The sequence below is a fragment of the Anomaloglossus baeobatrachus genome, chromosome 3, assembly GCF_048569485.1.
Source record: "Anomaloglossus baeobatrachus isolate aAnoBae1 chromosome 3, aAnoBae1.hap1, whole genome shotgun sequence".
Lineage (NCBI taxonomy): Eukaryota > Metazoa > Chordata > Amphibia > Anura > Aromobatidae > Anomaloglossus > Anomaloglossus baeobatrachus.
This window is the reverse complement of record NC_134355.1, coordinates 675,500,177-675,524,199: the sequence shown is the minus strand read 5'-3', so window position 1 is coordinate 675,524,199 and position 24,023 is coordinate 675,500,177. Positions and strand designations below refer to the sequence as shown.

The following is a 24,023-nucleotide window of genomic DNA, read 5'->3' as shown; positions in this document are numbered from 1 at the left end:
AAGGACCGTACATAAATAATCCCTGCTTATATGCCTTTAAAGATAAACTAATACACTATCCCTTCTCCAGCAGCTCTCCCTACAATATTTCCAGGACAGAGTGTGCACTATGCGGCCGACTAATCACTAATGGCTATGATACTACCGTGTATGGCAGGCAATCCCCGCGTGTTAAGCGGCTGAAAAATAGCGGCAAAACATGCAGGATGGGGATTTGAGCATGCCGCCAGAGTACCAGGATACTCAATCGATTGCCAAGCATGCTCACTCATCATCGCTATTGATAAAAAAAAAACTAGTAACTTTTTTTTAGAACATTTTTCACTCTGCAACTTTTACGACATGTGTGGAACACTTTGGCGCCGCACTGAAAATTAATTTTATAAATATGATTTATATAAAAAGAACGTAGATAAAAAAATAATTCAATTACTAACGATCATGTTTAAAAAGTTTATTAGACATCATTGCGCTTCATACAGTAGTTTAATACAATAAAATCATTTTAAAAAAATATGAAATTTCACGTCTCTTTGGATTTCAGCTCTTTCATTACATTTTTTTTCTTCTAGATTCCATTGTCCAATTTGAGAATATAAAAGGGACATCTCGCGCCCCAACACGAATCTTGTGCACATTTGTGATAAGTGGTTATAAACTACAGCACTAAAAACTATAGAGGAGATGAGCTGTGCCTTTCCCAATCTGCAAGGGAACTACAAGTCCCAGCGTATGCGCTGAACATAAAAAAGTGCCGTAATGCCTTGGGATCCACAAGGCGCTCATCTCTCTCCACAGACACCACACAATCTTACGAGGACTATGGTGCTGATTACATAAGCAACTCGTTAACACCTTTATGGCTGAACAAATAAGTGATATCTTAAGGTCGAGACAAAAATTTTTAATACAACCGCATAGTTTTCATCACGCCGGAAAAGTGATGAATCCGGGTGCAATACATATAACATTTATGTGCCGAATGCTTTATTTGCAAATTTACCGATTTAATCAAAATGCAGTAAAAACAGTGATTTTATTTGCGAAAGAGAAGAAACACCCCCCCCCAAAAAACAACAAAAAAAACAACAAAAAAAAACAAAAAAGGTGCCTCAGAGTGGACATAGAAAATATCAGAGTCTTTTGTTACTAAACTCACGTATAAAAAGATTTAATTCTCTAAAAATATCTAGGAAAATTAAGGCACATTATAATAACTGCCAAATAGAGGTGGACGCGTTCCTGAAGGTTGCCGCAGGTGCTGTAAAAAACAAGAAAAAAAAAGATAAAATTTGATATTTTTGGAATGTAAAAAGAAGGCAGCCATCAGGGGGCGATGTTGAGTCATCGCCTGAATGGAATCTCACCTTACATGACATTTAAGCATGGGTGGAGCTATGTCCTTAGTCTCCGCCCCTGCTCAACACACTTAAGTCCGTCCCTGGCAGAGCCCAATGTCATTTTTTTTCCCCTATACGATATGTTACAATTTTACGAAGTAATTCATGCTGATCAGATTCGTGGCAGTGGTTATTACTGGAGGATAAAAATCTATATTTATATATGTACATAATCTCTAAAACCGCAGCAGCAAAGAAAAAAAAAAAAATTTGTCACCAACTTTTCCAACATGACATGAGATGTTTTGTCTTTTTTTTTTTTTTTTGCTTGATTTTAACCGCGTATGGCTGATTAAGGTCAAGTAAAGTGCGTTAAAATATGTACAAAACAATTTAAAAGATACTTCCACCAAAAAATGTATAAATCGACTTTTACTTCTCGCCTTCCCTCCCAACTAAAAACAGAATTTCGAGGAGCCTTATTACCACAGGGGATTCACCACAGCTCTGTCATCGAGCAAACATCCTAAAAGTAGAGTGGTCTTGGAAACAAAAGTTGCCCAGTGACAACAGTCTTGACATTCTTCAGAGGAGTTGGGTGGCCGTCTCGACCACAGAGATAAGTGGTAGGAAGACTCCCCTCTCCACCTACGAAGGCAAGAGCGGGCAGTGAAAGTGACCCAACGCCATCATGTGTCTGATTTGACCAAGAAAATTCTTCTAATTTACAAAAATGGGTTTCGGAAAATAAAAACAAATGAGCTCTATCAGCTGAAAGAACCATTGAAGAAGAAGAGACCTATTCCGAAGTCCGGACAAAAAGGCATGTGCGGTTTGTAATACATACTCGGCAAAGACGTAAAATCAAACTACTATTCTAAAAACACTACTTGAAAGAACGTTCGGTGGGTTTAGATTGGGTTGGGGAACAGCGCTAAGAAGACGGGTGATCATTATTGGTCTGAAACCCATGATGTTGGAATGCTACAAGCTGAAGAGGTAGGAGGACCTATGTAGCACCGACAGAGCTCTCGAAATAAGCCTTTTTTTGTGAAACTTGATCGTTACAATCTGTAGAAATATACAAAAGAATCTCTAAAGACAAACTTGAGAAGACCAAATGACGATTGATACCAAACCACAAGGACCCATTTATCTACAGCTGCTTGAATTTTAGGAGAAACTGGTGTTTCTGCCACTTTCTTCTGGTTGTAAAACCCAACATTTTTTTTCTAGAAAATGTGATATCCTAATACAAGCCGAGGTAGACTATGTGCCAACACATTAGCCTTTCTTGGGATAGACAAATTTGTTCGGTTTAAAAAGTCGGGTCCTACAGTCAACGGCCTAAACGAGTTTCCCGAAAGACTGAAGGCAGGCAAGTTCTAGACCACCAACTTTTTTTGTAAGCTCCCATAGTCACCTTCTGTACTGTCTGAAGTGGATCAAGGGTTAAGGCACGTTGTAGGAAACCTACTACAATGGACAGATGTTTTGCTTGTTTTTTTACTTGCTATTTTTGGTCCTTGGGATCAATCACATGCACATTATGAGCTAATTCACACCTCCTCCACTTTCACATTTGGTCCCAATATTCTCCACATTTCGCTCATTCCTCGATCCATATGTATTAGTGCTCACACAAAAGTCGGATATGAATTATAAATATAACAGAACGTTACACGCAGATACTCCGCGCTGGTGAAAGTGTTAAAATTGTGGCTGACTGTTGTGTATCGAGTGGTGATTGGATGATCTGGATTAGTGGAGAAGACGTTGGTCTACAGCAACGGTTTCCAAACTCTCCCGTTGTGTCATAACTATAGTGCAAAGTTGTGATTTCAAATCATGGACTGTGACGTGAAGGACAAAAGAACCATTAAAGGGTATATATCATATAGACATGTTGGAAGAGCGAGGATCTGGGGAGTCAGCAGGTTTGCTCAAAATGGTCTCCAAAGCGGAGGTAGACAAAATACATGAAGGCCTTCAGCAGGCATGGGACTAGGGAGGGACTAATGAATACAACGATGACCCTGAACTCTTTATGGTTCCACCAATGTTGGGTTTTCTGAGTTTCTCACTAATCACGTAGTTAAGGGGTGATGTAACACCCCATGTACTCTTCATCCAAGATTCCAGCTCTTCTAGAACTATACTTTAGGTCTTTCTTTCCAACATGGATCTGGTCCTACTAACAAGACAGCAATTGTCCGACACGGGCATTGGTCACGGCGCATTGTCCTCATTCTCCAGCCAAATGACTGTTGTAGTGGTTATTGATCAGACAATAATTAGATTGTTTTTCGCACCCCCACTCCCATCTTCATCCATACAACTCTATAACCCATCACCACATCCCATCACCCATAAATAACAAATATAAAGACCCGTCACCATCCACAGAACTTACTTGTGCTTTTATAGGTGTCACGTAATATGCCAAGTGATTGTGCAGTAATAAGGAGTTCGTCCACCCAAATATCTGATTACTATGGTAGTAAGAGAAAGTGTGGAATGATCGCTACCGAACTTCTCACTTCACAGAGTTCATCTGACTTTAAGCTGAAGATCTGATTAATCGAAGACAGACTAATGGATAGAAACATGTTACCAAAATGTGGTTGCCAGGCCCTAAATCCACAACAACCAGTCTATCTCCATTCGATAGGGTGGTAGGACATTAGCATTCAGGACACTTGAATTATTAATCAGATTTTTCTAAAAATACATTTAGGTGGAAAACACAAAACAAAAGGTGAGAGTGATCTTTACATTAGTGATATCAGTGGGATCATTGAAAAATATCCCAAACTACAAGAAATGTGCACAAAAATAAGTGTGTATATGGAGTCTATGGTGAAGCAGTAATGGACACTGGCCAAGGTAAATTACGTGACTGCCTTTGCTTCTCATTGCACATTACACTTTCTAAAAATTTAGCCTTGTTTGTATACATAATCTGCAACATAAACATGGTCCCAGCCTATTTTCCCTTTCATCAGGTTTCTGCCCAATTGTGAATGACACCAAATGACCAAAAAGTGGTCAAAATGTTGGTCTGAGAGGTTCGTGGAAGAGAATGATGCCTGCCCTAAAGACATACAAGATGGACCTATTTACACATACACATATATACATGTGGATACACAGAGATGGTTGGAAGAAAAGATCAAGCAAGCATGGTGGAGAAAAGCGTTGGTGGTGGTCCGCCACACCTCACTGGCTCGGCCATGTCATCAGAATTGAAATCTGGGTGTTTCTCAAATCTGCTTCACAAGACCCTTCATTGGATCCGAGCCGAGCCTTGGTCACCGGTGTGGAGATCAAATACCGTACCAGTTCTGCATCGTCACCTTCTATGCAGCCGTACCGGCAGGAACAGCATGGAATTAGTAGTGAAGATGACTTAGTCACTGACAGTCATTGGATATCATGACCATCTTGTAGTGTGGTGTACATTAATTGGCCCAGGATTTCCTGTTCTCCGTCTTTTTCCGGGCATCCGCCTTTATGTTTGCGGCTCTATCTGGCTTGGCCAGGGCGGTCAATGCTGCAAGATTTCCAGCAGATCCAGACAAGCCCCCAATTTTTCGTTCTTCTAAAGTAGTTCCTCCCTGCAAACGTAACCCAGCACTTTTCCTCCGGGCTGCACCGATGGCTTTTTTCACTCTGTTGGGTCTTACCAAGACACCGTAACCTGGGTTGCATTTAAAGTAGTGCTTGCCACCGACGGAGCCATCATTTTTGCCTGGGGTGGAAGAAGAAAAAAAAGAAGAAAATAATGACTTGATGAATGGACCTCTTCTTTAAAAACTCAAAAGAAAACCAAAACTCCTTAGCCTTCAGGGTGAACTGTCACGGTCAGATCTACCAGTGTAGCAGGAAATATTTGCAATATATTGTACTAATGTGAACTCTTTGCTGAATATACTACGTTGGAGAGCAACGTTTGGCATTCGGTGGTCCATCCGTTTCCACTGAGACACCCACTACTGGCAAGGAGTTTGAACAGAGTGGAGTTTACACTCTCCTACTTAAAGGAGCTATACCACTATAGCACATATAGGTAACGTTGCAAACATTGATAGAAATACGTTTCTAAATTATACCTATTAAAAATGATGCCCTATTCCAAAGATATGTACCTTTGAGCTCTACTCTCCTGCTCGCTTTCTCTCCTCCCGCTAGTCTCCTGCTCGCTTTCTCTCCTCCCACTAGTCTCCTGCTCGCTTTCTCTCCTCCCGCTAGTCTCCTGCTCCCTTTCTCTCCTCCCGCTAGTCTCCTGATCCCTTTCTCTCCTCCCGCTAGTCTCCTGATCCCTTTCTCTCCTCCCGCTAGTCTCCTGATCCCTTTCTCTCCTCCCGCTAGTCTCCTGCTCGCTTTCTCTCCTCCCGCTAGTCTCCTGCTCGCTTTCTCTCCTCCCGCTAGTCTCCTGCTCGCTTTCTCTCCTCCCGCTAGTCTCCTGCTCGCTTTCTCTCCTCCCGCTAGTCTCCTGCTCGCTTTCTCTCCTCCCGCTAGTCTCCTGCTCGCTTTCTCTCCTCCCGCTAGTCTCCTGCTCGCTTTCTCTCCTCCCGCTAGTCTCCTGCTCCCTTTCTCTCCTGCCGCTAGTCTCCTGCTCCCTTTCTCTCCTCCCGCTAGTCTCCTGCTCCCTTTCTCTCCTCCCGCTAGTCTCCTGCTCCCTTTCTCTCCTCCCGCTAGTCTCCTGCTCCCTTTCTCTCCTCCCGCTAGTCTCCTGCTCGCTTTCTCTCCTCCCGCTAGTCTCCTGCTCCCTTTCTCTCCTCCCGCTAGTCTCCTGCTCCCTATCTCTCCTCCCGCTAGTCTCCTGCTCCCTTTCTCTCCTCCCGCTAGTCTCCTGCTCCCTTTCTCTCCTCCCGCTAGTCTCCTGCTCCCTTTCTCTTCTCCCGCTAGTCTCCTGCTCCCTTTCTATCCTCCCGCTAGTCTCCTGCTCCCTTTCTCTCCTCCCGCTAGTCTCCTGCTCGCTTTCTCTCCTCCCGCTAGTCTCCTGCTCCCTTTCTCTCCTCCCGCTAGTCTCCTGATCCCTTTCTCTCCTCCCGCTAGTCTCCTGATCCCTTTCTCTCCTCCCGCTAGTCTCCTGATCCCTTTCTCTCCTCCCGCTAGTCTCCTGCTCGCTTTCTCTCCTCCCGCTAGTCTCCTGCTCGCTTTCTCTCCTCCCGCTAGTCTCCTGCTCGCTTTCTCTCCTCCCGCTAGTCTCCTGCTCGCTTTCTCTCCTCCCGCTAGTCTCCTGCTCGCTTTCTCTCCTCCCGCTAGTCTCCTGCTCGCTTTCTCTCCTCCCGCTAGTCTCCTGCTCGCTTTCTCTCCTCCCGCTAGTCTCCTGCTCGCTTTCTCTCCTGCCGCTAGTCTCCTGCTCCCTTTCTCTCCTGCCGCTAGTCTCCTGCTCCCTTTCTCTCCTCCCGCTAGTCTCCTGCTCCCTTTCTCTCCTGCCGCTAGTCTCCTGCTCCCTTTCTCTCCTCCCGCTAGTCTCCTGCTCCCTTTCTCTCCTCCCGCTAGTCTCCTGCTCCCTTTCTCTCCTCCCGCTAGTCTCCTGCTCCCTTTCTCTCCTCCCGCTAGTCTCCTGCTCGCTTTCTCTCCTCCCGCTAGTCTCCTGCTCCCTTTCTCTCCTCCCGCTAGTCTCCTGCTCCCTATCTCTCCTCCCGCTAGTCTCCTGCTCCCTTTCTCTCCTCCCGCTAGTCTCCTGCTCCCTTTCTCTCCTCCCGCTAGTCTCCTGCTCCCTTTCTCTTCTCCCGCTAGTCTCCTGCTCCCTTTCTCTCCTCCCGCTAGTCTCCTGCTCCCTTTCTCTCCTCCCGCTAGTCTCCTGCTCCCTTTCTCTCCTCCCGCTAGTCTCCTGCTCGCTTTCTCTCCTCTCGCTAGTCTCCTGATCGCTTTCTCTCCTCTCACTAGTCTCCTGATCGCTTTCTCTCCCCTCACTAGTCTCCTGCTCGCTTTCTCTCCTCTCACTAGTCTTCTGCTCGCTTTCTCTCCTCCCACTAGTCTCCTGATCGCTTTCTCTCCTCCCACTAGTCTCCTGATCGCTTTCTCTCCTCTCACTAGTCTCCTGATCGCTTTCTCTCCTCCCACTAGTCTCCTGCTCGCTTTCTCTCCTCCCACTAGTCTCCTGCTCGCTTTCTCTCCTCTCTTATGGCAAGATTAAGACTAGGATGATTAAGATAAAGGGTTAGGACTAAAATTTGTGCTGGATTGTGATCACGCCCGTATTTCTTCAGCGCTCTATTGGGAGACCCAGACGATTGGGGTATAGCTACTGCCCTCTGGAGGCCACACAAAGCACTACATCAAAAGTGCAAGGCCCCTCCTCCTCTGGCTATACCCCCCCCGTGGTATCACGGGTTCTCCAGTTTTAGCTTTGTGTGCGAAGGAGGTCAGACATCCACGCATAGCTCCACAGATTTTAGTCAGCAGTAGCTGCTGACTATGTCGGATGGAAGAAAAGAGGACACATATAGTGTCCCCAGCATGCTCCCTTCTCACCCCTGGATGGTGTTGTAAGGTTGAGGTACCTATTGCTGGTACAGGGCTGGAGCCTGACATGCTGCTTTCCTTCCACATCCCCCTGAGAGGCTCTGTGGAAGTGGGATCCTGCCGGCCTCAAAGCTCTGACGCCGGGCTCCATCCACAGACCCATTTGAACCTGTTGGATACGGAGCTGGAGTACCGTTCAGGGACATGGCCCTGCACCATTACAGGTACTCTGTGTCCCCGTACACACAGGCACAGCACACTCCAGGCTTGCTGGGTGTGCTAGTGCGCCGGGGACAGTAATGGGTTACAGTCACTGCAGCTTTGCTGAGTGACTTTGTGTTTTGGGAACTACCGCGCCGGACGCTCCGGGAGCGGCGGCGCGGCTGGGACTTGTAGTTCGCCGGGGACTGGGCGCCGACCGCGCTTTTACGGCGGCGGCGCTTATAAATACAGTCCCCGGCTTCTGCGGCCTAGGGCCGCTTCGTTCCCGCCCCCTCCCTGTCACTCAGGGAAGGGGACAGGCGCTGAGCAATCAGCAGCGCCGAGGGCTGGAGCCTTTTTACATGCTCCAGCCCTCTCACTGCACACTGTCGGGCGCCGGATTCCCGCTCTGCCTTGGGGGCACGCCCACGGCCCGCCCCTCCTCACATGAGCTGGGGAAGAAGCCGGCAGCCATTACTGAAGTCCGAGCTCGGATTTTCAGCAACCAGGCAGGACGGTGGCGATCATACACCCGCTGATAGGCGGGCGGTAAGCGGCACACATAGTGCTGAACACAGATAAATGCAGTGTGTACATGTGTTGTTTTTAACTGCACAGGTCGCTATATGCCCGCTTGGGGAGCGACACATTAGCAGCAGGAAAGCAGGTGTGCTAAGGCACAGGCTTTCTAGGCTACTTGTATCGCAGACTGAGATGCTCATTTGTGTTTTTGTGTTGTACATTCCACTGTACAGTCGCTAGTCTTAGCTATATTCTCCTGGAAGGGCTAGACTACAGCAGCAGAAAACCAAGGGTGCTGGGGCACAGGTTTTTTTCTATGCTGCTTGTATTGCATGGGCTGCAGTGTGCATTTGTACTGGTGCTTGTATGCTATACATTGCACTGTATGGTCACTCTTCTGGGCCATATTCCCCTAGATGACTAGTCTACAGCAGCAGTAGAGCTGGGGTGCCACGGCACAGGCTTCTACGCTGCTTGTATTGCATGTGCTGCAGTGGTCATTTGTACTTGTGCTGGTATGCTATACATTGCACTGTACGGTCGCCATTCTTGGCGCTATAATCCTAGATGGCTAGTCGGCAGCAGCATATAAGCAACACAGGCTTTCAATGCTGTTTTTACTGCATGTGATACTGTTCCACGGCACTGACCCCCATTGTCTGCAATGCTCTCCTGTAGCACTTGGTCAGCCGGGGTCTCTCCTAGACGTGGCCAAAGGAACCACCTGTCAACCCTGTCCAAGGACAGGGACAGAGTTGCAGTTTTGGCTGATATATTGTCATCAGACAGGCCATGCGCAATCTGGTTCATTGCTCCCTGGCCACCCTCATTTGGAATAAAATCGGTGCTCCGGGGGGGTCCCAGGAGGACTCTCTGTATGGTGAGGCAGACGTAGCTCATCAGGACTTTGATCCTGACACCGCTCTCAATCCGGATACACCGGATGGTGACGCCATAAGGAATGATCCTATAGCGTCCATCAATGGAATGTTGGATCTTTCTCCCTCAGCTCCCCCAGCGGAGGAGTCAGCTTCACAGCAGGAGAAGTCCCATTCCAGTAGCTCAAACGTATATTGAGTATTTTTCTGGCCACGCTGAATTCAGAGAAGCAGTCCAGGAACACCACGCTTACCAGATAAGCGTTTTCTCCAAACGTATTAAGGATACACGTTATCCCCTTCCCCCTGACGTGGTCAAGCGCTGGACCCAGGGTCCAAAGGTGGATTCTCCAATCTCCAGGCTTGCGGCTAAAGCCATAGTTGCAGTGGAGATGGGACTTCACTTAAAGATGCCATTGACTGACAGATGGACTCTGATTGAAATCTGTCTATGAGGCTATCGGCGTGTCGGTTGCTCCGGCATTCACAGCCGTAGGGGCACCCTAAGCTTTCAGCTGTTCTTGACGCAGCTGGTCTTGAGCATATGTACATCTATGCCGCAGGGGCGTCCGTAACCTCGCAATGTCTGCATTGCGACTTACCCTATTGATGCTGTCCTGGAAGGACAGTCGAGGTTTCGGTCCTTCCCAAGCTCGGGCAGGTCCCACTTGTCCTCGTCCAAAAGGGCTGAAAAGCCTCAGAGGGGCTCAGCTTCCGGCCGGGCTCAATCACGCCCAAGGAAGGCAGCCGGAGGAACCGCTACCAAGGCGGTCTCCTCATGACTCTCAGCTCTCTCATCTCTCCGCATCCACGGTTGATGGCAGACTCGCTCGCCTTTGGCGACATTTAGCTGCCACAGGTCACAGACCGGTGGGTGAGGGACATTGTGCCCACGTGCACAGGACAGAGTTCGGTTCTCGTCCTCCGACTCGATTCTTCAGACCGTCCCCACCTCCCCACCGAGCCGATGCTCTTCTGCAGGCAGAAGGAGTGGTAATCCCTGTTCCTCTTCAGGAACAAGACACGGTTTTTCTCCAATCTGGTTGTGGTGCCAAAAAAGGATGGCTCTTTCCGTTCCGTTCTGGACCTAAAACTGCTCAACAAGCACGTGGAGGCCAGGCGGTTCCGGATGAAACCCTCCGCTCCGCCATTGCCTCAATGTCTCAAGGAAATTTCCTAGCATCAATAGACATCAAAGATGCTTATCTCCACGTGCCGATTGCTACAGAGCACCAATGTTTTTCTACATCTTCAGTGCGTAGCTCTGCCATTCGGTCTGGCGACAGCCCCACGGGTGTTCACCAAGGTCATGGCGGCAGGGGTAGCAGTCTTGCACTCACAGGGACACTCTGTGATCCCTTACTTGGATGATCTACTTGGCAAGGCACCCTCTCAAGAGGCATGCCAACTCAGCCTGAATGTTGCGCTGGAGACTCTCCAGACGTTTGGGTGGCTCATCAACTTCTCAAAGCCAAACCTGTCACCGACCCAATCACTAACGTATCTTGGCAGGATTTTCATACCCTCTCAGCGCTAGTGAAGCTTCCGCTGGACAAGCAGCGGTCACTACAGACTGGGGTGCAGACTCTCCTTCAAGGTCAGTCGCACTCCTTAAGACGCCTCATGCACTTCCTCGGGAAGATGAGCAATGGAGGCGGTTCCGTTTACGCAGTTTCATCTGCGTCCACTTCAATGGGACATTCTCCGCCAATGGGACGGGAAGTCAACATCCCTGAACAGGAAAGTATCCCTTTCACAGACGGCCAAGGACTCTCTGTAATGGTGGCTTCTTCCCACCTCATTATCACAGGGAAGATCCTTCCTACCACCGTCTTGGGCGGTGGTCACGACAGATGCGAGTCTGTTAGGGTGGGGAGCAGTTTTTTCTCCACCACAGGGCTCAGGGTACGTGGACTCAGCAGGAGTCCACCCTTCAGATCAATGTTCTGGAAATCAGAGCAGTGTATCTTGCCCTTATAGCCTTCCAGCAGTGGCTGGAAGGAAGGCAGATCCGAATTCAGTCGGACAACTCCACAGCGGTGGCATACGTCAACCACCAAGGGGGGACACGCAGTCGGCAAGCCTTCCAGGAAGTCCGGCGGATTCTGATGTGGGTGGACGCCACGGCCTCCACCATATCCGCAGTTCACATCCCCGGCGTAGAAAATTGGGAAGCAGACTTCCTCAGTGGCCAGGGCATGGACGCAGGGGAATGGTCCCTTCACCCGGACGTGTTTCAGGAAATCTGTCGCCGATGGAGAAGGCCGGACGTCGACCTAATGGCGTCCCGGCACAACAACAAGGTCCCAACCTTCATGGCACGGTCTCGCGATCAAAGAGCTCTGGCGGCAGACGCCTTAGTGCAAGATTGGTCGCAGTTCCGGCTCCCTTATGTGTTTCCACCTCTGGCACTCTTGCCCAGAGTGCTACGCAAGATCAGATCCGATTGCAGCCGCGTCATACTCGTCGCCCCAGACTGGCCGAGGAGGGCGTGGTATCCGGATCTGTGGCATCTCACGGTCGGCCAACCGTGGGCACTACCAGACCGACCAGACTTACTGTTCCAAGGGCCGTTTTTCCATCGGAATTCTGCGGCCCTGAACCTGACTGTGTGGCCATTGAGTCCTGGATCCTAGCGTCTTCAGGATTATCCCAAGGGGTCGTTGCCACCATGAGACAGGCTAGGAAGCCCACGTCTGCTAAGATCTACCACAGAACGTGGAGGATATTCTTATCCTGGTGCTCTGCTCAGGGAGTGTCTCCCTGGCCATTTGCATTGCCTACCTTTCTATCTTTCCTGCAATCTGGGTTAGAAAAAAGGTTTGTCGCTCGGCCCCCTTAAAGGTCAGGTCTCGGTGCTATCCGTCTTTTTTCAGAGGCGTTTGGCGCGCCTTCCTAAGGTGCGCACGTTCCTACAGGGGGTTTGCCATATCGTACCCCCGTACAAGCGGCCGTTAGATCCATGGGATCTGAACAGGGTACTAGTTGTCCTCCAGAAGCCGCCCTTCGAGCTTCTGAGGGAGGTTTCACTTTCTAGACTATCACAGAAAGTGGCTTTTCTGGTAGCGATCACATCTCTTCGGAGAGTGTCTGAGCTGGCAGCGCTGTCATCCAAGGCTCCCTTCCTGGTCTTCCACCAGGACAAGGTAGTGCTGCGCCCCATTCAGGAGTTTCTCCCGAAGGTGGTATCCTTTTTTCATCTTAATCAGGATATCTCTTTGCCTTCGTTTTGTCCTCATGCAGTTCATCGGTATGAGAAGGATTTACTTTTGTTAGATCTGGTGAGAGCACTCAGAATCTACATTTCCCGCACGGCGCCCTTGCGCCGTTCGGATGCACTCTTTGTCCTTGTCGCTGGTAAGCCCAAAGGGTCGCAGGCTTCTAAGGTCACCCTGGCTCGATGGATCAAAGAACCAATTCTTGAAGCCTACCGTTCTGCTGAGCTTCCGGTTCCATCAAGGCTGAAGGCCCATCCTACCAGAGCCGTGGGTGCGTCCTGGGCATTGCGACACCAGGCTTCGGCTCAACAAGTGTGCCAGGCAGCCACCTGGTCCAGCCTGCACACTTGCACCAAGCATTATCAGGTGCATACCTATGCTTCGGCGGATGCCAGCTTAGGTGGAAGAGTCCTGCAGGAGGCAGTGACACCCCCGTAGGGGAGGGCTGTTTTTGCAGCTCTAACATGAGGTATTTCTTTACCCACCCAGGGACAGCTTTTGGACGTCCCAATCGTCTGGGTCTCCCAATAGAGCGCTGAAGAAGAAGGGAATTTTGTTACTTACCGTAAATTCCTTTTCTTCTAGCTCTTATTGGGAGACCCAGCACCCGCCCTGTTGTCCTTCGGGATGTTTTTTTGTTGATTGCGGGTACACATGTTGTTCATGTTGAACGGTTTTTCAGTTCTCCGATGTTATTCGGAGTTAATTTGTTTAAACCAGTTATTGGCTTCCTCCTTCTTGCTTTGGCACTAAAACTGGAGAACCCGTGATACCACGGGGGGGGTATAGCCAGAGGAGGAGGGGCCTTGCACTTTTGATGTAGTGCTTTGTGTGGCCTCCAGAGGGCAGTAGCTATACCCCAATCGTCTGGGTCTCCCAATAAGAGCTAGAAGAAAAGGAATTTACGGTAAGTAACAAAATTCCCTTCTTTCTCCATCCAAAATAAATGGATCAATTATTCTGATCAGAGTTTAATCAGCAACCAGAAAAATCATTTCACCTGATGAAATTTTTTACTTGTTGGTCAGGTGATAGGGGACTATTTGACCACTACAGTCTAGTGATCATTGGTGGTCTCAGTGTTGGGAGATCAACCTAATCAGCTATCGACTGGAGAAGTGATTAATCCTTTAGTCTGGATCACTCAAAAGGTAGATGAATGTGCCTCTATAGAAAATTGGACAAATTGGGATTCTAAAGGGGTAGATAAGAAATTATGGTAGGGTCACATTGTGACACTAGCACTTTAATACTCTGTAAAGCCAGCTGCAGATGTTAGATAGAAGTCCACCAAACCTCTAAGGGACCTGGTGTGGAATGTGATCGGTTGGTTTGTTTAAGGTCTAAGCTCCTTTGAAAAACATTTCTTACCAGCAGGAACATCGAGCTCCACACCGACCCACATTCCTTCCTGAAAGTCTGCAGCCCCAACGTATCTCACGACACCATTCTTATTGGTCCCAACAGTCACATATTCACCCTCTTTCAACCACTCCGGAATCTCCTGAGATTCCTCCGAGTCAGATATGGCTTCTGATGGTTCGTCACCGCTTCCCACTTGGTCGTTTAACTTTTCCCTACCTTCCTTTAACTTAGCTCCTGTTGTCACAACCGTTTCCAAACTTGGTGGTTCTACCTGATCGTCTCCGAGCATCCGTGTGAAGGACTTAAGTTCAGAAGTTTTCACTTTCTGGATTTTGAAAGGTGACGCTACAACTTTACTTTGGATTGGGTCAGTGGTTAGAGGTTTCGGTCCTTGTGCAGAAGAGTCCTTGGGGTCTCCTTGGCTCGTTGCTGTAAGCTTGTTGTCTTGGGAAGGAATGTCTTTTGAGAGGTCTACAGTTGCATGTCCGCTAGAAAAAACCTGAATGACATCTACAGTTGATGTTTTTGGATGCAGCTTTTTATCATTAGTGTTGCTAAAACCTAAGTCATGAAATTCCTTATGATTCGAGTTTCTTGGTTTCTCCAGCTCCTTTTCAACATCAGGTTTGTTTGAGGGAAGAAGCTGATCAGATACTACTTCTGGCTTCCCGGTTTGGTATTTCTCAGGCTCTTGGGAGGTAGCTAGTGTAGTCAAGCTAATATCGGTAGCCACAGGGCTTGGTGTTTGTCCTGTAGGCACTTCACTTCCCGTACTTACAGCCTCTGATAGCGTGGCTGTGGAGACGCTATGGGAGAAGTATCCACTGGAAGCTTCGCTGAGTGGGCTTGGAGGTCCTTCCTGCGACTCCTGTACTGGAGAATCGCAGATTTTTGGTGGGGAAGGCACTGCTGGTGACTTGTCACTTCTCTTATCTTGTATCGGGGAGCGAGCAATTACTGGTTGCCGGATACCAGCCCATTCCTCATGATTAACCTGGGATAGAAAAAAAAAAAATAGTTAAAAAGGCTGACACTACAAATAATGACATTAGTAGCAAAGAGAGCGGAACACCCACACATCCCCTTTCTATCCATCCATCCTTTATCCACCCATCCATCCACCCTTCCCCTATCTGTCCACCCCTCCTTTATCCACCAATCCGTCCGTCCGTCCGTCCTTCTTTCTCTCCACTATCGGTCCGTCCGTCCTCTATGACTTCATTGGTCGGTCTGTCTGTCCGTCCTCTATGCCTCCATAGGTCAGTCGGTCGGTTGGTCCGTCCTCTATGCCTCCATCGATCCATCCGTCCTCTATGACTCCATCAGTCTGTCCATCCGTCCGTCTTCTATGCCTCCATCGGTCTGTCAGTCCGTCCTCTATGCCTTTATCAGTCTGTTCGTCCGTCTGTCCTCTATGCCTTTGTCAGTCTGTCCGTTTTCTATGCCTTTATCAGTCAGTCAGCCCGTCTTCTATGCCCTTATCAGTCCGTCCGTCCTCTATGCCTTTATGAGTCTGTCTGTCCACCCTCTATGTGCCCATCCCTTATGCACCCCTCCATCAATCTACCACCTAATTTACTATCCACTTTCCATCAGTCCAGCATTATCCATGTATAAATCTGGCATTGATGTCCTCATACAGACTTATTGTGGTCTTGTCGAACACTCCAGAGTCACTGTCCTCCTCATTTTGGTGGCATTATTAAAATGACACGTCATGTCAGAAGTCCACCCCATCCCCACTAGCTGTAATGAGGGGAAGTTCTTAATCGATCCATGGTGTGACCGGCCATTGTCAGGAGGGTTTGGCGGTAAACCCCCATTATGGGCCACCTAACGTGGTCCAGGTTGTGAAGTGTTAATGGCGCGCAGCAGGGGACACATGCCCATCACCTCTTGCAAAAGGACAAACTCTGCACAAGGAATATTTCTGCTCCTAATATTTACTTGAAGTGTGATTTATGGGACAGGCCGGGTCCTCTCGCGCTCAGACGGCAGGATTTATGGCAGCTGGAGGGCTGCGGTGATCTATATGTCTCTAGCAGTTCTTTGGCTGCACTTAAGGCCGGGATAAATCATGAATTTTCAACCGGCTGCCAAAGATTTATTTTTCACTTCCAAATTTTCTTCCCCACCGCCCTCCATTTTCCTGGGGCCTGTCAATTTACAGGTGAAGAATTTAGAGGCAGCTTCGGAGATTAAACAGACCATTTCTCAGATCTATTTCCCAGAGGCAACATGTACTAAACCTGGGTAATCAATACTGTCTGTCAGAGCGCAGAGTTATGGGGGACGCGCCGGGGAGGGGGGCTCGACATGACCTGGAAATTCAACTGTAAGTAAAAGCTAAAACTTCATCAAAGAACGGGGGCGTCTTCATCCCCAGACACAATTACTGCCACAATGACGGACGAGGGGTCACACAAGTGTGTAGGACCGGCCGCCCGCTGCACTACATCTCCCAGCATGCTCTGGATGTGCAGTATAGGGGAACACCGGAATCGTTGAATACCTCACGGCATAACTCTGATGTACAGGTGGAGCCGAGGTGAAGGTCAGCGCTTCTCTAAAGTGTTGTGCGATTTGTTCTGTCACTCAAAGATAAAATAATGTAATAACATCCACCTAATAACTCTCCAGCAGTCCCATGCAAAACTGAGGAGGAGACATCAGAATGACTTATGGGAAATGACAAACTTGGCTCTGTCAGTTGATAAATTTTGAGCCTTGCCTCAGCTAGGTTTAACAAAGATTCAGCATGTCTGTGCCCCACAGGCCCCCATGTTACTGTCCCACAGATCACTTCTCCCCTCAGCCCTCTCCCCGCGCCGCTACCTCACAGATCGCTGCTCCCCTCAGCTCCTCGCTATACTGCCCCACAGATCGCTGCTCCCCTCAGCTCCTCGCTATACTGCCCCACAGATCGCTGCTCCCCTCAGCTCCTCGCTATACTGCCCCACAGATCGCTGCTCCCCTCAGCTCCTCGCTATACTGCCTCACACATCGCTGCTCCCCTCAGCTCCTCGCTATACTGCCTCACACATCGATGCTCCTCACTATGCTGCCCCACAGATCGCTGCTCCCCTCAGCTCCTCGCTATACTGCCTCACACATCGCTGCTCCTCACTATGCTGCCCCACAGACCGCTGCTCCCTTCAGCTCCTCGCTATACTGCCCCACAGATCGCTGCTCCCTTCAGCTCCTCGCTATACTGCCCCACAGATCACTGCTCCCCTCAGCCCTCTCCCCACGCCGCTACCTCACAGATCGCTGCTCCCCTCAGCTCCTCGCTATACTGCCCCACACATCGCTGCTCCCCTCAGCTCCTCGCTATACTGCCTCACACATCGCTGCTCCTCACAATGCTGCCCCACAGATCGCTGCTCCCCTCAGCTCCTCGCTATACTGCCCCACACATCGCTGCTCCCCTCAGCTCCTCGCTATACTGCCCCACACATCGCTGCTCCCCTCAGCTCCTCGCTATACTGCCTCACACATCGCTGCTCCTCACTATGCTGCCCCACAGATCGCTGCTCCCCTCAGCTCCTCGCTATACTGCCCCACACATCGCTGCTCCCCTCAGCTCCTCGCTATACTGCCCCACACATCGCTGCTCCCCTCAGCTCCTCGCTATACTGCCTCACACATCACTGCTCCCCTCAGCTCCTCGCTATACTGCCCCACACATCGCTGATCCCCTCAGCTCCTCGCTATACTGCCTCACACATCGATGCTCCTCACTATGCTGCCCCACAGATCGCTGCTCCCCTCAGCTCCTCGCTATACTGCCTCACACATCGCTGCTCCTCACTATGCTGCCCCACAGATCGCTGCTCCCCTCAGCTCCTCACTATACTGCCCCACACATCGCTGCTTCCCTCAGCTCCTCGCCATACTGCCTCACACATCGCTGCTCCCCTCAGCTCCTCACTATACTGCCCCATACATCGCTGCTTCCCTCAGCTCCTCGCTATACTGCCCCACACATCGCTGCTCCCCTCAGCTCCTCGCTATACTGCCTCACACATCGCTGCTCCTCACTATGCTGCCCCACAGATCGCTGCTCCCCTCAGCTCCTCACTATACTGCCCCACACATCGCTGCTTCCCTCAGCTCCTCGCCATACTGCCTCACACATCGCTGCTCCCCTCAGCTCCTCGCCATACTGCCTCACACATCGCTGCTCCTCACTATGCTGCCCCACATATCGCTGCTCCCCTCAGCTCCTCGTTATACTGCCTCACACATCGCTGCTCCTCGCTATGCTGCCCCACACATCGCTGCTTCCCTCAGTTCCTCGCCATACTGCCTTACACATCGCTGCTCCTCACTATGCTGCCCCACACATCGCGGCTTCCCTCAGCTCCTCGCCATACTGCCTCACACATCGCTGCTCCTCACTATGCTGCCCCACACATCGCTGCTCCCCTCAGCTCCTCGCTATAATGCCTCACACATCGCTGCTTCCCTCAGCTCCTCGCCATACTGCCTCACACATCGCTGCTCCTCACTATGCTGCCCCACACATCGCTGCTTCCCTCAGCTCCTCGCCATACTGCCTCACACATCGCTGCTCCTCACTATGCTGCCCCACACATCGCGGCTTCCCTCAGCTCCTCGCCATACTGCCTCACACATCGCTGCTCCTCACTATGCTGCCCCACACATCGCTGCTCCCCTCAGCTCCTCGCTATAATGCCCCACACATCGCTGCTTCCCTCAGCTCCTCGCCATACTGCCTCACACATCGCTGCTCCTCACTATGCTGCCCCACACATCGCTGCTTCCCTCAGCTCCTCGCCATACTGCCTCACACATCGCTGCTCCTCACTATGCTGCCCCATAGATCGCTGCTCCCCTAAGCTCCTCGCCATACTGCCTCACACATCGCTGCTCCTCACTATGCTGCCCCACACATCGCTGCTCCCCTCAGCTCCTTGCTATACTGCCTCACACATCGCTGCTCCTCACTATGCTGCCCCACAGATCGCTGCTCCCCTCAGCTCCTCGCTATACTGCCCCACACATCGCTGCTCCCCTCAGTTCCTCACTATACTGCCCCACACATCGCTGCTTCTCTCAGCTTCTTGCTATACTGCCCCACACATCGCTGCTCCCGTCAGCTCCTCGCTATACTGCCTCACACATCGCTGCTCCTCGCTATGCTGCCCCACAGATCGCTGCTCCCCTCAGCTCCTCGCTATGCTGCCCCACAGATCGCTGCTCCCCACAGCTCCTCGCTATACTGCCCCACAGATCGCCGCTCCCCTACAGATCACTGCTTCCCTTAGCCTGCAGAGACGCTACCCCACACATTGCTGCTTTTCTCAACTCCTAACGATGGTGCCCCACAGACGGCTGCTCCCCTCAACCCCCGCGATGCTGATATATAGGTCTCCACAGGTACCCACGATGCTGCCCCAGAGATTGCTGGTCCCTGCGATACTGCCTCATAGATGACTGCCCCCCCACAGCTCCCCATAACGCTGCCCCAAAGATGACTGTTCCCCTCAGCTCGCTCCTCTCCCTTAGCCCCCACGACAATGCCCCACAGATCAGTGCTCCCCCTCAGCCCACCGAGACCCTGCCCCACACATCGCTGCTCCCCTCAGCCTGCCGATACGCTGCCCCACACATCGCTGTTCCCCTCAGCCCGCCGAGACGCTGCCCCACACATCGCTGCTCCCCTCAGCCCGCCGAGACGCTGCCCCACACATCACTGCTCTCCTCAGCCCAAAAACAATCAAACTTTATATCTTAGCAGGATTTTAGATGAACATGGCAGGTTGTCCTGCTGTGACCACTCACCAGCTTAGGCTTAAAAGCGCCATCATCAACACTGGCCGACTGGACTACAATCCGGGGGACGGCCTGCTAGAAAGAAAAACCACATTATCCTTCATCTGAATCACTACAGCAGAGTTCAATATTGCAATGTGGGGATTTGGCTAATATCACAGGTGAAAAAAAAAAAAAACAACAACTCCCAACATGCTCTATGAACTTTAAAAAGGCTCTAAAGTGTTACACTCTAAACCGCAGACTGCACAAACTGAATCTGAATCACCAAATTTCGGCAACAAGGTAGTGGGATTAATAAAAAAAAAAATGAAAGGAAGAGCTGCAAAGAAAAAAAAAAAAAATCTATAGCTAAAAATATTACAATTAATAAATGTCTAAAATAAAAAAAACCTAAACAATAAGAAATACATTCTAAAGAAATCGAATTGAACGTCTAAAGATAGTAAAGTCTAAAAAAAACCCCACTAAAAATTCTAAACAATAATAAATATATTTTAAAGGAATCATATTGAACATCAAAAGAATATCTAAAAATATAAAAAAACTGTAAAGAAATACTAAAACAAATTCAAAATAATAAGTACATTCTAAAGAAATCATATTGAACATCAAAAGTATATCTAAAAATATTATAATACTAAAAAATGTCTAAAAAAAATACAAAAAAAATTCTAAAACAATAAGGATAAAAACAAACATTCTTAAAAAAAAAAGAAATCATATTGGACATAAAAAGAATAAATTCTAATCATTAAATTCACAACTTGTCTTCGTTAGACGTCGGTCTATGAGCCGATCAACTTTGGGTTCACCTTAATCATTTTTGCCGAATCTCTCCCCTGGACACAATCACAACACACACAAATGGAAAGGTAATAGGGCCGATGTATTAGGAAACGCCGAGCTCTTTATCAGTTCCGAGCATCTGCCCATATATTACATAAGTAGTGATGGCTACACCGTAGCGGAACAGGACATCACCGCTAGCTCAGCCCGAATCGCCATATATCTCATGTCTGTAGACATAATGCTCTGACAAGCGGCTCTTTACGGGTCCCTCCTGGATTGAAGCCATCAGAAAGCTGAGAAGAGCAAGGTCTATTTCCACCTGATCGCTCTATAAATAAGGTTAAGGACGTCTATTATAGGGGCTGTCATAGGAAATGGAGGGAAAGATGAGACAGGTTACTCTTAAAGGGTTTAACCAGGTATTTGCTGGGAGACAGGCAAAAAGGATCAGCATACACAGAAAGAAAAATTAATCTTGGACATTTATAAATCATAAATTTTATCTTTTACATTTTTTAATTTATTTTTAATTTTTGTTCTTAATTGGTTCGACCAGATAATAAAACATGAGCATCTTACGGTCATTAGCGGAATAATGAGCGCCTTTTCCTGTATAAGGAGATAATTTATTTTATTGTGCATTTAATTTGGCTCTTGTGAGCACTTTATATATTATATACAAATTACAGAACAAACATGAAAAAATAATAAAATAAAACTGGAGACATTGGGTTGAGTTGAGGAGTCGGGGGACTTGGTTGAAATGATTTAGGTAAAGACATAGAAATTGGGTGGGCAGATTAGGGGGGAGGAGGGCATTAGAGAGGACCATTTCACATAGAAGAGGATGTAAGGCTAGAAAAGGCTTCTGAAGAGAAGTGGACACTTGGTTGAGGACCTTTTTGGAAGAAGAGGACATGTGGTGGGAAAGGTTTCCAAGAAAAAGTAGCTCCTAAGCAGAAGGCCATTTGGGGATAAAAGGACATTTTGTTAATGGGGTTTCCAAAAATCAGAGGTTCCTAGGCCAAAGAGTCATTGAGGAGAAGAAGAGGATGCTTGGTCGTGAAGGTTTCCAAAAATCAGATGACACTAGGCTGGGGAAAGAGAGGAGCCAGGCTGGGGAAAGAGAGGAGCCAGGCTGGGGAAAGAGAGGAGCCAGGCTGGGGAAAGAGAGGAGCCAGGCTGGGGAAAGAGAAGAGCCAGGCTGGGGAAAGAGAAGAGCCAGGCTGGGGAAAGAGAAGAGCCAGGCTGGGGAAAGAGAAGAGCCAGGCTGGGGAAAGAGAAGAGCCAGGCTGGGGAAAGAGAAGAGCCAGGCTGGGGAAAGAGAAGAGCCAGGCTGGGGAAAGAGAGGAGCCAGGCTGGGGAAAGAGAGGAGCCAGGCTGGGGAAAGAAAAAGGGAAAAATTTGGTTTCAAGGTTTTCCAAGAATAAAAGGGCAGTAAACTTATGCCAGCGTTACACTGTACGATCTATCGTGCGATGGTATGAGCGATCGGACCCGCCCCCGTCGTTTGTGCGTCACGGGCAATTAGTTGCCCGTGGCGCACAAAGTCGTTAAACCCCCGTCACACGCACTTACCTCCCGCATGACCTCGCTGTGGGCGGCGAACATCCTATTCCTGAAGGGGGAGGGACATTCAGCGTCACAGCGATGTCACACAGCCGCCGCCCAATAGAAGCGGAGGGGCGGAGATGAGCGGGACGTAACATCCCGCCCACCTCCTTCCTCATTGCCGGCGGGACGCAGGTAAGCGGTGTTCGTCGTTCCCGGGGTGTCACACGGAGCGATGTGTGCTGCCTCGGGAACGATGAACAACCGGAGCACAGAAGGAGGACCGACATTTTGAAAATGAACGACGTGTCAACGAGCAACGATAAGGTGAGTATTTTTGCTCGTTCACAGTGGTTCGGAGGTGTCACACGGTATGACATCTCTAACTGTGCCGGATGTGCGTCACGAATTCCGTGACCCCGCCGACATATCGCATGATATATCGTACCATGTGACGCCGGCATTAGACGACAGCACAAAGCTGAAATGTGGGCACAAGATGGAGACGGGACACGAGGTTGGGGAACCATGAAGGGAAAACTTGGTCTATAGGGATTCAAAGAAGAAAAAGTTACTAGGTTATGGATCTTTTGAAAAGAAGAGGACACTTGTTTGAAAGGGTTTCCAAAAAGAAGATTTTACTAGGGTTAAGATTTTTTTTTTTTCCCGAAAAGAGGACGAGACATTGAAAGGTTACCCAGAAAAAGGATTCTGGGTTGAATAAATTTTGGACAGTGGGTAAATAGAGTCTGATGGGCCTTTGTACAAAATATGGACCGGTACCTTCCCTCTGCATGTTAGTCAGATGTATGAGCCCTTGTGGCATTCTAAAGACATAAGTGTTCCCCTCCCCTACATAATGTAGTAATGTCGCCCCTTCTGGGCCCATCCTGGTATATGTCTCACATCCTGGGCCCATCCTGGTATATATGTTCCACATCCTGGGCCCATCCTGGTATATATGTTCCACATCCTGGGCCCATCCTGGTATATATGTCTCACATCTTGGGCCCATCGTGGTATATATGTTCCACATCCTGGGCCCATTCTGGTATATATTTCCCCTTCCTGATATATACATCCTCCATCTGGATTTATAGGTCTCCCCTTTCTCGACCCATCCTGGTATGTATGCTCTCCACCCTTGTATATATATATATATATATATATATATATATATATATATATATATATATATATATATATATATATATATATATATATATATATATATATATATATATATATATATATATCCCCCATCTTTGGCTTGGTCGCCAATGTGAAAATTTCACCTTTTGTTTTTTTTCTACTAGGTGGAGGAACCTTTTTTTGAAGATGATAAATGTGGTTGTCTGGGTTTGCAAAAAGAAAAGGGTACTAGGCTGAGGACTACTTACAAGGAAGATGACAGTTGGTGGAAAGGTTTTCCAAAAAAAGGAAACTAGGGTGATGACCAAGTGGGAAAAGGATAATACTTGGATGACAGAATTTCCATAAACAAAGGGGCATAAAAAGGTGGAAGGGTAGAAAAAAAAACCCCAAACAACTAGGGCAAGCACCCCTGATAAAAAGTAGAAAAGGCTTCTAGGGTGAGGATCTTTTAGGACAAAGAGGACACTTGGATGAAAGGGTTAAAAAAACAAACTGAAAACACACTAAATAGGCTGAGGATTTTTTAGGAAAAACTTGACACGCGTTTCAGGTTATGAACCATAATTAAATTAGGTACTTTTTGGGAAACACAAAGTTGACCAGGTGGAGGATGTTTTTGGAAGAAGAGGACGAGGACAGTCTGTTTGAAAAGTTTTGCAGAAGAAAAAGAAAAAAAAAAAAAAAGGACATGGGATTATAACGGTTTCTAAAATGAGGAGGGC

At 48.7% G+C, this 24,023-nt stretch overlaps 1 protein-coding gene across 2 annotated transcripts in view; it reads right to left on the bottom strand.

Annotated features, from left to right (window-relative positions):
• Positions 1-448: 448 nt before the first annotated feature.
• KIF13B (kinesin family member 13B) overlaps positions 449-24,023 on the bottom strand; it is a 253,808-nt gene continuing 230,233 nt past the window's right edge. Inside the window, exons 38-40 of one of the 2 annotated variants that reach the window (XM_075341260.1) lie at positions 19,813-19,878; positions 14,011-14,998; positions 449-5,091 (exon numbers count right to left, since the gene is read on the bottom strand). In XM_075341260.1, the coding sequence (XP_075197375.1) occupies positions 4,802-5,091; positions 14,011-14,998; positions 19,813-19,878 (1,344 nt within the window). In that variant the 3' untranslated portion in view covers positions 449-4,801. The remainder of the gene's footprint in view (positions 5,092-14,010; positions 14,999-19,812; positions 19,879-24,023) is intronic. The other variant, XM_075341261.1, reaches the window with a different exon arrangement.